The 15,570-nt window shown below is 37.3% G+C and overlaps 1 protein-coding gene across 1 annotated transcript in view; it reads right to left on the bottom strand.

The window, feature by feature from the left end:
• The window catches only part of Cdc45 (cell division cycle protein 45), a 309,294-nt gene that overhangs the window by 257,391 nt on the left and 36,333 nt on the right, over window positions 1–15,570 (bottom strand). The window contains exon 3 of the mRNA XM_090392057.1: window positions 12,806–12,865. Within this exon, the coding sequence (XP_090248183.1) occupies window positions 12,806–12,865 (60 nt within the window). The remainder of the gene's footprint in view (window positions 1–12,805; window positions 12,866–15,570) is intronic.

Genomic DNA, 15,570 nt, shown 5'->3' with positions numbered 1-15,570 from the left:
TTCAATCTTGTGAATGTGACTTCATGGAGAGATTAAGAGCAGTTGATGATGGGGAGGAGAGACTGACTGTAAGTGAGCAAGAGGTGTTTGGGGAGTTGAGTAAACTAGATGTAAATAAGGCTGTGGGACTTGATAATATATCACCGCGTATTCTGAAGGAATGTGCCAGAGAGTTGACACCTGCCTTGACATATTTTTTTAATACGAGTCTTGCACTTGGTCAAGTCCCTAAAGAGTGGAAGGAGGGCAAGATTGTGCCACTTCATAAAGGAGGTGATCGAACTCAAGCATCAAACTATAGGCCTATCTGTGTGACAGGTGTTGTGGTTAAGTTGTTGGAGAAGCTTGTGAGAACTAGGATCCAGAGTTGGGTTGACAACAATGGTATAATCTTTGATGGACAGCATGGATTTGCTAAAGGGAGGTCGTGTTTTAGTAATCTACTTACTTATTACAATAAAGTGACTGCTTCCTTGGACAGAGGAGAAGGATACACAGTAATATACTTGGATTTCGCAAAAGCTTTTGATAGAGTACCTCATGATAAGTTGACAGTCAAACTAGAGCAGATGGGGTGGGATATTAGATTAGTGCATTGGATTGGAGACTGGCTATCTGATAGGTATCAACAAGTTGTGTATGGGGGTGCAATATCCAGGAAAAGGAAAGTCACTAGTGGAGTGCCTCAGGGATCTGTTTTAGGGCCATTACTGTTTAACTTGTATATTAATGATATTGGCGAAGATTTGGATGGAGATATTCAGTTGTTTGCAGATGATGCAAAGTTGGGACGAACCATAAAGAGCAGTGAAGATGTTGTGGCCTTGCAAGAAGACTTGAATAAATTGAGTGATTGGGCAAGCAAATGGGGATGTGAGTTCAATGTTGCAAAATGTAAGGTTTTAAAATTTGGAAAACAAAGATGGGATGCAGAATTTATGCTTGGTGAGAATATATTGTTGGAAGTAGAGGAAATAAGAGATCTGGGAGTGATAGTGGATAAGGATCTAAAATTTAGGGGTCACATCGCCAAAATTGTGAAGACAACACAAAGACTTCTGGGAATGATGAGGAGGACACTGACGTGTAGAAGTAGGGAGATTCTTGTTCCATTGTATAAGGCTTTGATTAGGCCACACATGGACTATTGTGCCCAGATTTGGTCACCTGGTTTTCAGAAGGATGAAGAGATGTTGGAAAGGGTCCAAAGGCGACTGACTAAGGTAGTTTCTGACCTCTGGAATGTCGAGTATGAGGAAAGATTGAAAAGATGTAATTTGCAGAGACTAGTGGAGAGAAGGAAGAGGGGAGATATGATAGAGACCTACAAGTTGGTAAGGGGTTGCTATAGGATCAATGGTGGAGAAGTTCTACAGCGAATAGTGGGAGATCAGGGGAGAACCAGAGGTCATCCCTGGAAACTGTATAAAGAGGGTGTGAGTAGGGGAGTGAGAGGCAGGTTTTTTTCGTGCAGAGTTGTGAATGATTGGAATGCCTTGCCTGAGAGTGTGGTGTCTGCAAGGAGTTTGAATGTGTTTAAGACCCGGTATGATGAGATGTGTGTGAGATAAAAGGACCTCCTAGATGAGTCTTTGACTGCATGAGGTCTTGATTATTAATAATAATAATAATAAATACACTTTACTACAAAAAAATAATCAAATATAAGCTTTTTCCAGACACTTTAGTTATGTCTTTCTAATACTTCACGCAAGCAGATACAAACAAACGTTATTATTAAAAAAATGTTGGATCTTCAGTTTCTTCATATTTGGCTAAAAGTTCCTCACTTTCCTTATTCCAGCATGGGATGTATTGTTTCTTGTAGCCTCTAGGAATAGAAGGCTTTGGCTGCAGTTTTTATTAGTTTAACATATCTGGGATAGCAATTAGGGGTAGGTGGTATTGCTGTAATGATTTGCTCAGTTTGTTTCTCAAATACATTCCAGTTGGATCTGCAAAGGTTCCATCCAGCGAATGGTGTTTCACTGATGATTGGGATTGATGTACCTGTCTCTATTAATGTAGGACAATGCTCGCTGTTAGGGAATCTGTTGAAAATGGTTCTAGTTGTTGGTAGAGGATGGTCTTCAGTCTTTAAAAGACTATGCACAAATCTGGGGTGTAGGTTCAGTTCCATCCTGGCTGAGTGAAATGTGCGTTCCTGTTTGGCATCGTAGATCAAATACGGCTTATATGTATCCATCCAGTTAACTAGATTATTACCATCTTAGTTGTTAGAGGAATAGCCCCACATGGCGTGATGAGAGTTGAAATCACCAATCACCAGATAGCAGGGTGAGGTGACAACTGGTCCATCTGGTCAGGCCAGTTTTCTGATGATGGTTTGTAGATTGTACATGGTGGTATTTTGAATTTTAATATCTATGGAGTATTCTGCTTCAGGCAAACATTGGGTTAGGTCCTTGAGACCAGGCCAGATGTAGGTTGCCAGGCCATGCTTGGGATGGCAGTTATAAGACACAAGAATTAGGCCTGAAATTTACCTGATTTTTACTGAAATCATTTACTGATTTAGTAAATGATGGCAATATTATAAGGTGCAAAAATCTTTCCAGCTTTTTGAATCCATTCTCTCCAACAGAAAGATCCAGGTCCATATTGGACAAAAATTAAAGCAGGCCAAGATTCCTCCACAATGGTCTCTCACAGGGTTTCCTTCATAATGTTAGCTCTTTTACTCTTCAACATCTACGTGTCTGATATGTCCCAGCTCTATCAGGAAAATAACTGTGCAATCTTCCATTAGAAAAAACCTGAAGATGGGCCCAGAGCTTTCTGAACTTGTACACCAGTATCTTAGGAAGAGGTACAGGAAGCCTTAAAACTCACAAAGAATGGCGAGGCTGCAGGAGTGGATGGTATCCTCCCCAAGTTTCTAAAACATCTCGACCAACAAGATCAAACATAGCTGGCCACCCTTTTCTTAAAAATTATAACAACCGGAAAACTACCAAATCTGTGCTGGGAAACTAAAATAATTGCAGTGCCCAACCAGGGAAAGATCCAAATGATGTCAAAAATCTACGACCTATCTCCTTGCTTTGCTCCACCTTTAAGCTCTTTGAAAGAATTCTCCTTAAATGAATTTCATCACTCATCGAAAGAGCACTCCCAATTGAATAAGCTGGCTTCAGGTCAGGAAGAAGTTGCTGTGACCAGGTCCTGACAAGCAGGCTTCCAAAAGAAACTTAAATCTGGAGTCACTTTCATTAACTTAACATCAGCTTATGACACAGTCTGGATCAGGGACCTCCTGCTAAAGCTGGGCAATATTATAAGGTGCAAAAAACTTTCTAGCTTTTTGAATCCATTCTCGCCAAAAGAAAGATCCGGGTCCATATTGGGCGAAAAAAAAGCAGGCCGAGATTCCTCCACAACAGTCTCCCACAGGATTTCCTTCATAATGTGTTAGCCCTTTTACTCTTCAACATCTACGTGTCTGACTTAACATATACCAGCTCAAGCAAATATATGTATGCCGACGACCTAGCAATCCTACACCAATCTACCTCCTTTGCCAACCTAGAATCAACCTTGAACACAGACCTGAACATACTGGAAGAGTACTTCAAACAGTGGTACCTGAAGCTAAATCCAACAAAAACTGTGTCCATGGTATTCCACCTGAACAATGCAGAGGCAAATTGACACCTCAGCATCTCTTTCTGTGACAAAATGGTAGAACATGAACCTCACCCGAAATACCTTGGAGTGAGCTTGGACAGAAGCCTAACCTATAAAAGGCACATCACCAACCTGTCCAACAAAATTAAAATGAGGAATAATATCATTTCAAGGCTTGCTGGAACAACCTGGAGTTGTGGTGCAGAAGTCCTCTGCACAAGCCCTCACATTCTCTGCAGCAGAATGCTGTGCTCCCATTTGGGAAAGAAGTGAGCCCACAAACATTATAGACATCCAGCTAAACTTTACCATGCACACAATTAGTGGGACACTGCCCTCCTATGGTTGCCTGTCCTATCTAACATTGCTCCACCAAATATACGGAGAAGATAAGCCTTGATTAAAGAATTTAATAAAGTAATGAAAAACCCACTCCTGCCCCTGGACCATGGACGAACACTCTTCAGCTGTCTTACCATCAACACCTGACATGTGGAGAGAACACTGCACCAACAATCTTACAAAAAATGGCTTCCTGGTTGAAGATCCCCGTGCTCCACAGCCTGGTTTTGCTCTTCCTAGGAAGATTTGATCATCCATCAAGAGGATCAGAACTAACCAGGGCAGATGTCGCTACCTATTACATAAATGGAGAGCTGAGATTAACATTTTCAATTCTGATATCAGGTTTAATACCACTTTCCTTCATAATGTGATCCATATAGCTAATTAATAACAGAGGGGATAATGCACATCTCCCTGACGCCAGATTTAACATTAAACCATCTTCCTGTACTTCCTTCAATTCTAACTGCTGGCTTATAACTGAAATAAAGACAAAGTATTGCTTGATATAATGCCCCATTGACACCATACAACTGCAGCATTCTGAATAGCTTCTCTCTCTCTCTCTCTCTCTCTCTCTCTCTCTCTCTCTCTCTCGGCACCTTGTCATATGCCTTTTCCAGATCTACAAAACTTAAATACGATCTTTGTTATATTTCCACGGTTTCTCAACTATTTGTCGTAACATGAAAATTTGATCCTGACAGCCTCTATTTGACCTGAATCCAGCTTGTTCTTCACCAAGCTTCCCTTCCACAAACCTTCTCAACTGTTTCTCAAGTACACTTGCATAAATCTTACCAGAAACACTCAGTAGAGAAATTCCTCTGTAATTCTAACATTCAGGTTTATATCCATTTTTATATATGATTCTGTGGGACCACAGGCACAAATAAGTCTCATTGTCCAGTTACCCATTCTGATATCTGCCCACATCACTCTACCTGATATTACCTGCCATTCAAGAAGATAAGTCTCATATATTTAGTGTTGAATACTATAGATACTCCTTTTTCTTGATTGTTATTGCCTGAATATAACATTTTGTATTTATTGTTCAGAAAGATCTCACCAGTTTTTGTATTTTTTTGTTTCAGTCAACCCTATTATGTCGATCTGGTACTTATCCAATTCCTCAGTTAGCTTCATTTCCTTGCCATTTAGGCTTGTTATGATGACAGTACTGATCTTAAACTTTGGTAATGCTGAGTTGGGGTGTGTTTTAGGATTTGTTCCAGTGGCTGACTTTTCGCTGTTCGCCCTAGTTCCCTGTTAAAAACAATGGGGGGGGGGGGGGCTTGTTTAACTGGGCGATGCCCCAGCCGGCATGAAATTCTGTCATGTTTTATCATCATTTTATATTATGGTTTAAGCCAATAAGAATACAATTTGGTCAGTTAAATCCCAAATTGTCAGCCCATCCTCATTTGTTCAGTATCCAGGTAGATACCTAACAGGGTGCACCACAAGAAGGTGAGGATTGGGTCATTAGATCAGAAGCCCTGGTCAGTTCTCCACATTCCTTTAAAGGCTATGTGGGGGTCTCCTCTCAGTTATACAGCTTTGACTCTTAAGTACCCCAAAAAAGAGACTTGGAAAATTAAATTTTGATACAAAGAAAAACTCAGTAAAATCCAATATAAAAGTATGGTTTTGAAATGCAGAAATAAAAAAAAATGTTGGCAGACATGCCTAAAGGAATTAATGAACTTATTTGGAAGAGCACATATAAATTATCAGATGTGCATTATTAGATGAAGTTTAATTTTGGTCCATATTTTCTTGCAAAATTAAAATTTTTCTTTAAAATGTGTTTGGATGTATGTCAAGGTAATCCCAAGGAGAGAAATCTCATCTTGCCTAGAGATTTCGGTATTGTCAAAGATAAGCCTGAGGGAATACGGTTTTTTTTTGTGGGAAATAAGGCAGAACTATATTTTGCATTCATTGAAATTGACAAGGTTATCTAAGACCCATAGCAGAATGGATTGGAGATCAGAATTTAGGCTCGCAGAGGTTGTTGCTCTGTGAGTTGTGGTAGTTTGTATGGTTGCAAGGATTGTCAAGTCAGTAAGAGGAATGTAGTGTACTGTTATTGGTGAAACTGTGTATTGGATTGGTGGCCAAGTGGAGCAGGTCACTAATGTATAGAAGAAAAAGCTGGTGATAATAGAGAACCTTGCAGTATCCAGCATTAGTTACATAGTCAGAAGATAGGGAACTGTCAACCATCATGTGCAATGTGCATCCAGCAAGAAAACAGGATCCAGTTGCAGAAGTCATGGGAGAAATTGAATGATAGGAGCTTACTTAATACGTCCATGTACTAGACTTGATCAAAAGCCTTGAAGATTTCAAGTGCAACCACTTGGGATTTGCCAAACTTTTCCATGGTATTTATCCAGAGGTAGGTGATATAGGTGAGCAGATCCCCTATTGAATGTCATTGGCAGAATCCATACTGGCTGTTCATTTATTAGTTGAAGTATTCAACTGAATACTTCAATGATAGCATAGGAGATAGGTGTTGATGGTTCTCTCCATTACTTTGGAGATGACTGAGGTGATAGAAATTCGGCAATAATTTGATGGTAAGGATCTGTCACATTTCTTGGGAATAGGTTGAATATGGGTATTTCCAGGGTGTATGGTAGATGCCAGTGGTGTAAGAGAGCATAAAGAAACAACATGGAATAGGCGTCACCTCAGAACAATTGGAGGAATGCCATCAGGACAGGGGATTTTTTTAATTCAGATGTTTCATATCACATCCTGATAAAAGGTCAGAGGAGACATTGAGTGTTGTGTGTTTGGAATGGTTGGGGGATATTTACAAAAATTAAATCTATGCAGGCATTTGAAGAAAAGTATGATGCCAGGAGATTGGTTTCTTTCTGTGGGTGATGATGCAATAGAACCATCTGGGTATAGTAGCAGTGGGAGAAGTGTTGAACAAAAGTTGTGGCCTACTGCTTTGGTCAGAGATCAAAATGCACGGCTGCCATTTAGACACGATGCAAGATTCCTGCTTTCAGCTCTTTGGAAATCAGTTTTCTGTACTGATGATTTTCTTGCAACTGTTTCAGGCTTTGATACAAGTAATGAGAGAAAGAGAGAGAGAGAGAGAAGGCAGAGTTCTTGATGATAGACAAGTTGCAGTATGCTTGGTTCTTTATTTGCACAGCTTTGGCACATCTTTTAGAGAACTGCGGCTTACTTAAGGGATGGCAGTTTAGCATTGAATGGGGAATACATGCTTCCAGAGAAGATTACTTCAGTGATGTGTTCAGTATATGTTATGCTGGAGGCCTGAAAGCAATAATCCAACCAAGGGAATGAGGCATAGAAGTTATCCCTCTTGCTGTCTTGTAATGCAGATGACTCTTTGTAGAGAATGACTGTCTGGGTGTTGCTCAGAAGGAGAAGAAATAAGCACAAGGTTGTGATCTGAATTACCTAAAGGAGTACAACCTCCATGGTATATTTAGAAGGATCACTAGCAAGTAAGAAGTCAAGAATGTTCAGTGAGTGGTTAGGATTATCTAGTACGAGAAAGAGCTCGCATCCCTCCCCATCACATCCAAGGGGGAGGGATGCGAGCTCTTTCTTGTGAGAGATCAGACAGAACTGAGTTTTGGAGGCACTGAAGTTTACAAGGTTGTCCTTGCCCCACTGGGATACAGCTAGGAGATCTGAGTTCAGGTCCCTGGTCATGGCAAATCGTGAGGATTCTAATACTTAAGCACTACAAGATTTGTCTAATGAAAAGGAGGAATGGAGTGTACTGTTGTCAGCAAAGCTATTGGAAAATATGGGTTCAGATTATAGAATATTCGTGTGAATAAGAGTAAGAGGATGGCTGACTGACATATATCAAAATGTGGTATATGGGGAATGCGAGTCTGCAAGATTTAAGGTAACCAGTGGTGTACAACAAGGATATCAGTGCTTGCTCCACTGTTATTCAATCAATACATTGATGATATTGGGAAGGATTTGACAAGTGACATACAGCTATTTGCTGATGATGTAAAGATAGGTAGGGTAATCAGGAATGCTGCTGATATGCAGTACTTGCAGAATGATTTGAATTGGCTGGAATTGTGAGCATGGGAAAATGGATGTCAGTTAAACATCAGTAAATGTAAAGTCATTCACTTCAGCATATAAAGACATCCTTATCTTTATATGCTGAAACGAACGTTCACATATAAAGATAAGGATTCATTTTGCCTCTTTACAAAGTCTTGATAAGACCTCACTTGGACTATTGTACGCATGTCTGGTCTCCTGGTTTCTGTTGTGATTCTGATATATTAGCGACAGTGCAAAGGAGAGTTTTAAAAATGATATCAGGATTGTAGAATACTGATTAGGAAGACAGATTGAGAATTTGTAGACTGCAAACACTAGCAAACAGGAGAAAGAGGGGGTGATATGATTGAAACAAACTTCTGAAAGGTTCATACAGGATTTCAATTTATGGAGGGTGGGGAAAAGAGAAGAGGGCATCCTTGGAAGCTGAGAATGAATGCCGCTAAGAGGGGAGGGGCGAGTGCTAGATTTTTCTCTCATAGGATGGTGCGTGATTGGAATGGATTGCCATTGGTTGCGAGTAAAGCAAAGTGAATGAATTCAAGAATAAATATGATCTGGTGCATGGCCTCCCTCGATGAGTCCCTGACTCCATGGAGGTCTCTCTTAATAATAATAATAATTTCATATTTCACCTTCTGTGATAAAGGTGAGTGTGAGAGAGAGGAAAAAATTAATTAACTGTCCTCTTCTAGTATAGGTGATTTTGGGAGGTTTTTTGGTGCACCATTCCATATGTAACGGCTGCATTCTAAGATTAGGAAGATTTGATTTGCATAGGGTTAGGACAGGTAAAAAGTAATATCTTAAGCAAAGAAGGATACCAAAGTTTTTAGAGGCTAAGAAAGCTACAGATTTTTGTAATCAAAAAGATGACTGTTTTTGGCAAGTTGTCAAACCCTATTTGTTAACCCTATTTGAAGAATGAGATGGAATCATTATTTCAGACACCAGCTGCAGAAGGTCTTGAAGTTTAAGGTATGTTTGAACACCAGAAGGTTTGTCAAATGAGTAGGAGCAACAGAGCATATGATTATCAGCTATATTATAAAAATATAGACAAGTTTGAGGTTGGCATGAGAAAAAGTCATTATGCAGAGTAGAAAGTATGCAGGAAGAGCACTGAATCATATCTTCATTGACAGAGAAATGTGACAACTATTATATTTCAGTAACTAATGAGAAAGAAAACTAGTATCCCCACCCATGAGGTGGGAATACTAGGTGGAAAGAAGACCATAATATGGTAATTTGCTAAGAATCCCTCTACACATAAAAAAAAAATTAAAAATTAATAAGATACTTGGGAATAAACAGCTTTTGTCTTCTTAAGCAATTCAGACTACAATCTAGTTAACTGCTTCTCCCAAAATGACATGCAGATGAGAATGTGGTTGAACAACACTCAACCACATTCTCATCTACATGCAGTCTGGTATTGTAAAAATGCTAAGTGGGATAATCTTTGTGACTTTAACTCATTTCCTTGGTCAGATTGTTTTGAGTCTTTCTTCTTATCCAAACATTTGCACTGATCATATCAATAAAACAATTATTATTGATATGGAAACATTATTTCTCTCTCCAATTAAAACTGTCCCTTATCGAAGCCTTGGTTCTTCTTTCAAGAAGCATGTCAAAGCTATACAAGATAAGAATTGAACATACTCCAATTAGTCTTCATCTACAATCTCCATCTTCTTTTATACCAAAGCTCAAAATAGCTACAAGAAAGCTAAACACAGCATCCAAAACCAATTTTGAAAGAGTTAAAAGAAGAAAATTGGCATTATGTCCATGTTGCAGTTGTGCTTTCTAGATTCTTGTGAAAGATGTTGGCCATAACTTTGCCAATACTGCTTCTCTTATTTGCAAATTGACAGTTGTAAAAATAATCATAATTAAAATTCTGAATATTTTTACAAATTGCTCATGTTAAAATGTTTATTAGTTTTGTTTTCATAACACGCATTGTCAGCACTTGCGATGTGCCCGTTATGGAAATTGTTTTGTTAAAAGTGATATGTAAAGCAGTTAAAAATTTATGTATTTACCGGATTTGAATAGTTGTGTTACTTTAAACAAATTTATTGTGGTTTGAAATATTAAGTTTTGTGTTTTATGAAGACATTCTCTCTTGTCGCAAACGGAGACAACGTGCTAGCCAATACACCTAGTTTCTCGCTTGACATTTTCAAGGAGTGCGCATGCTCGCCGAGAAGTTGGATGAGTGTTTGACAGCTGACAAGAAAGCGTTCGGTATCTGAGTAACGGCTGTAAACAAGATAGCATTCAGAAGGAATTTAGAACACAGACCGGCAGATATTTAGGTTCGGAGGAACTTAAGTTTTTTATATGACAGTCAAAGGAAAATTAATAGTATATTCCGAAAAGGGAATCGTGGAACTATTAAGTTTTTAATGTGGAATAAGTATGTGGATAAATAAAAGAAAATATTGCTATATGCGTTTTAAACGGAATATTGGAGGAAACACTAATTGAAAGATTTATATTAGATTCCGAAAAGGGAATCATAGAGCTGTAAGTTTTTTTAATTGGAAGAGTAAGACTGTCAATAAGCATTTAGTGAATAAAAGAAGAATTTGAGATCTGAGAGCTGGGTCAGAAGTAAAACACTTGACCAAAGACTAGAGACCGCAGATATGAGAGTCCTGAGAAAGATTAGAGGCGTGAACAGATGGCATCAATGGCAATATCATATTAAAAATGAGGATATTAGGAAAGAACTTGACATTGTCAGCATCCAGGAATGCGTTAGCAGAGCTAATCTCAGATGGTATGGTCACTTAAATAGAATGGGAGAGGAAAGATTAGCAAAACAAGTGTTCTCTGCCAGGTTAGCAGGAAAACGACCCAGAGGAAGACCAAGATATAGGTGGATTGATACGGTACAAAGTGCCTTAGACGATAGAAATATAAGATCTGATAATGTTGGAGTCTTGACAAGTAACAGACTGATTTGGAGGAAAATTGTAGATAGGAAGTTAGTAATGATGTAATTTTTTCATGTAGTACTGTCATATCCTGTACACCCCTTGAGGGTACATGGCAGGAATTTGATGATGATGATGAAGAAGAATTTGCTATTTACGTTCTAAAGGAATGTTCGAGAAAATTCTGATTAGGAAGTTTCATCTGTATTAAGGACGCCGCATCTGACTATTATTTCTACTGAAGAAAAGAGACAGAATTAAGTTCGGAAGAATTAATCTGTGCTACATAAGTGATGAGAAAGGATCCTGTAAAAATGAAGAATAAAGTCATATGTCTTGGGAGAAGGGCCTTGACAGAGAGAGAAACTGGCGATGAACATTTTGTGATTGTGCAAACAAAGTGTTTAGTCTAGTCTTATTTTTAAAAGGCCTTGGATCCAATTAATTTGAAGCACTTCTATGGTAGGATTAAATATTAAGACAATATATCTATGAATAATCTCCTCAATATAAAAATCCACCAATTATTAACACAGTTCTATGGAATCACCCACAGAAAAGATAAGCTTCTGACTTCTTACCTTTCCTCAATTTCCTCAAAAACAGACAATCATGGCAGATGTCTTCCTACCATAGAAGTGCTTCAAAGTAAAAACACCAAAGTATAAACATCCTCTACAGCTGTTAATACCATGATTGCCATGATGCACTGCATTGAAAAATCACTAACACTAAGCATTTCACAGTACCATTCCAAATATACAATATTCAATGCCTGCATTCTGCCCCCCCCCCCCCCACAGCAGGAAAAAAAAGAATCTCATCCAAACTAGATACCAAAAAAATCACCTGGCCCTGATGGCTTTTCTTTGATTCTTCTGAAGAGTTGTGCTCTGAAGTTGACTCTTGTTCTATATTAGCTTTTTATTTTCTCCTATTCTACTGGTATCTATCCTGCAGCCTGGAAATTAATCCATATTCAACCCATTCCTAAAAAGGACAATATATCTTTATGGATTTTTTTTTTAGAATAAAGATAACCACAAGCTATAATACTGCAAACCCCCTCATAAACACTTCAGGCTATGAAATTTCAACTAATGAATTACTTTCTATGTTGCCTTTCAAGTTCATCTAACAAAATCTGACTACTTAACAAAATCGATATAAAATGAAAGAACATATCTTACATTAAAATAACTCTGTCAACTGAGGCAATACATTAGCCAGTCACAGCAGTACATCTGAAGTTTGCTGCAGGTGAAATTTTCCTTTAAACGTTTCCACAAACTCGGGCATCTTTCTTTCTGCTGTTTGTTTTTGTGCAGCGAACATAGCAGAATTTAACACTTGGCAAATCGAATAGTTTTTGGATTTAGTTATACAGATATTATTGCTTATCATAAGCAGTCTGTAATATCGTATCATATTAATAAGATGTTATTTACATCTTATTAATACTGTACAGTATAGTGTACTATCTTTGCTAATTTGTCCATACATACATACATACATATACGCTGCATTTAAATTAAATTCATAAATTACATTAAAGTACAATTTTTTTTGAGCAGAAATATCTGAATTCTGAGATATCAGAATGAATAATCCATTTTCCCAATAAAATAACCATTTGCATTATGAAAATTTTATATAATAAATATCTTATGGGATAAATTTTATTATACAGGTCCATGTATTTTGAAGATTTTTATATTAAAATTAATTAAAGAATCATTATGTGAGCTAATGTTATAACTTACTTGTAAAATTTTGCAGGCACATAATGCATCCACATCACATCCTGCTAATATCAAAACTCTCTACAAAGAAAAGTTTCATTTGAAATTCAAAATACTCTGATAATGACAAACATTGATAAAGACAGAAAATCAGAGATATAAAATAAATATAGAATATATTCAAGATACAGGAAAACCTCGCTTAATGTGAATTCAATATGCGTGATAATCAGTTAGCATGATTGAGTGAAATGATACTATTTCCCGCTTTAAGCGAGTGATAAATCAGTAAACGCAATTTTTTAACATTATGCAAAATTTTTTGTCGCCAATCTGCAGTGAGTAGAAAAGCTGGAAGTCATTATGAGACATGAAAGTGGTACTGGTAATACAATGATTGTGAAGGACCTGGGATACAGCGAGTCTACAATTCGGACCATGTTAAATAAGAGCAAAGAATACAAAGAACAAGAAAAAGTTGCTACTGCTTCTTTAAGCATGCAGATCACTCGAAATAGAAGCCATTTAATGATTGACATGGAGAGTCTTCTATCACTCTGGATTGATTATCATAACCAAAAAAGAATATCTCTTAGTACAGGGAATATTCAGGCAAAAGCTCTCAATATTTTTACATCATTGAAAGAGACCAAATTTCAAGAGGAATGTGAAAGCTTTACTGGGAGTTTAAGATGATTTGACTGTTTTAAAATCGAACTGGACTGCATAACGTAAAATAACTGGGAAATCTGCTAGTGCTGATAAATATTCTGCAGCCAAGTTTCCTGGAAAATTGCAAAGCATAATTCAGGAGGGTGATTATGACAATTGGAAAATATTCAACGTCAACGAAATTGGTCTCTTTTGGAAGCATGTGCCAACAAAAACTTTCCTAACTAAAACTGAAGCATCTCAACCAAGATACAAAGTATCTAAAGATCGTCTTACGCTTTTATTAGGAGGCAATGCAGAAGGCGACTTTAAACTGAAGCCTATGTTAGTTTATCGTGCACAAAATCCAAGATCAAACATTATTGAAGAAATCAGCACAATTGGAGAAGAACTTAGATTTAATGAACTGGATAATGAAAATGTGAGAAACTTGCTCGATTCCTATTCAGAACAGTTAAGTGAGAATGATCTTCAACTAGAAGAACAGCATGTATATGAAGAAGATAATGAGTGCAAACAAGAAGAGAATGTCAAGACTAAAAAGCTAACTGCAAAAGAACTTGAGCTAGTTTTCAATCACATTGAGTATGCTAATGAAATTTTGTTTGATGCTGATCCTGTTATGGAACAAAGCTTCGAAGTCTGCTGAATTCTTGATAAAGCGATCGCCAGCTATCGCAAATTGCATGACAAGATGAAAAAGTCAAGCACTATTCACCTCTAATATAGCTTATACTGTAATTTTTTTGAAAATTACGCTAACTTATGGATGAATTATAATTATTCCTATTGTTTATTGTATTCGCTTAACGTGATTTTCTTAGCGTGCATTAATCGATAGATTAATTAATCGCGTTAAGCAGAGGTTTTCCTGTAATCCTAATGATATTAAAAAATATAAAAAAATAATTTTATCAGATAACATCTTACCAGATGTCATCTGATAGACTCACAATCAGTTTTTTCAATGTAGAATGGTTGTGTCCAAAAATCAGACTCTATATATATATATCAACATATTGTGTGAGTACATCTGAGTAGATATTTTGCAATGTTAGAAATGTTGCACCAGCTAATAAATCACATTAGCTAATGTGAGAATAGAAGTAGGTGAACTGGAGATGCTTATGATACTACAGAGCCTTAATGCAAATACAGTCATGGGGATTAGATATGATATAAGCCCATATATTACACAAATGTGCAAGAGAATTGGTAGCTCATCTGACTAAGCTGTTTAAGCTTCAAGTTCTGGGAAGGAGCCTAAGGAGTAGAAAAATGGAAAGAGCACAAAACAGTTTCATTGCATAAAGAAGGTTGCAAAGCATATGTGAACTAATTATAGGCCAATCAGTATTTCAGGAGTGGTTACTGTAGTTTTGGAGAAGTTGGTAAAAGTCATAATTCAGGACTAGGATAGCAGGAATGACACTCTATACAGGCAACATGGTTTTGTGAAAGGTAGATCTTGCCTTAATAATTAAATCTGCTCACTTTTTAAAATAAAATGACAACTGAGTTAGATAGAAGAAATAGGTACAAAGTGATACTGCTGGACTTCGCAAACACATATGATAGGATACCACATGGAACTCCATTACCTAAATTGGAGCAAATGGGAATGGATGTGAAGCTAGTGATCTGGATTAGAGGATGACTTGTGAAGAGACATCCAAGAGTGGTATATGGGAGGAGGAGGGGGATATGAATCCTGGAAAGGCAAATAACCAGTAGTGTACTAAAGGATTCAATACTTGATTTGTTGCTGTTTAATTTGTATACCAATGATACAAGAAATGATTTAAGTGAAAATATTCATTCGCTTGCTAATGATGAAAACTAGGAAGAGAAACAGTCAATGAAAATGTAGAGATCCTTGTTTCAATAAGGAAATACCATGAGTAGGCATATTTAAATAAATTATAATACCAGAATAAATTCATGTAAAATATTTTATTAGTATAATTTTTGCTTAAGTATCAAAGGCATCTTCAGAACATGTAAAAAGCTAATTGAACAATAACTGACAATTCCAAAAGGTACTGCCTAAGTAGCTAATAAAATAATGCTTTACGTGAGTTTATTCCAGTATTCCTGCATGATGACAAACAGAC

The sequence above is a fragment of the Typopeltis vanoorti genome, chromosome 4 (genome assembly GCF_054136105.1).
Source record: "Typopeltis vanoorti isolate ZY-2024b chromosome 4, IOZ_Tvanoo_1.0, whole genome shotgun sequence".
Taxonomy (NCBI): domain Eukaryota; kingdom Metazoa; phylum Arthropoda; class Arachnida; order Uropygi; family Thelyphonidae; genus Typopeltis; species Typopeltis vanoorti.
The sequence above is the reverse complement of the archived record's forward strand: the minus strand, read 5'-3'. Positions and strand labels throughout refer to the sequence as shown.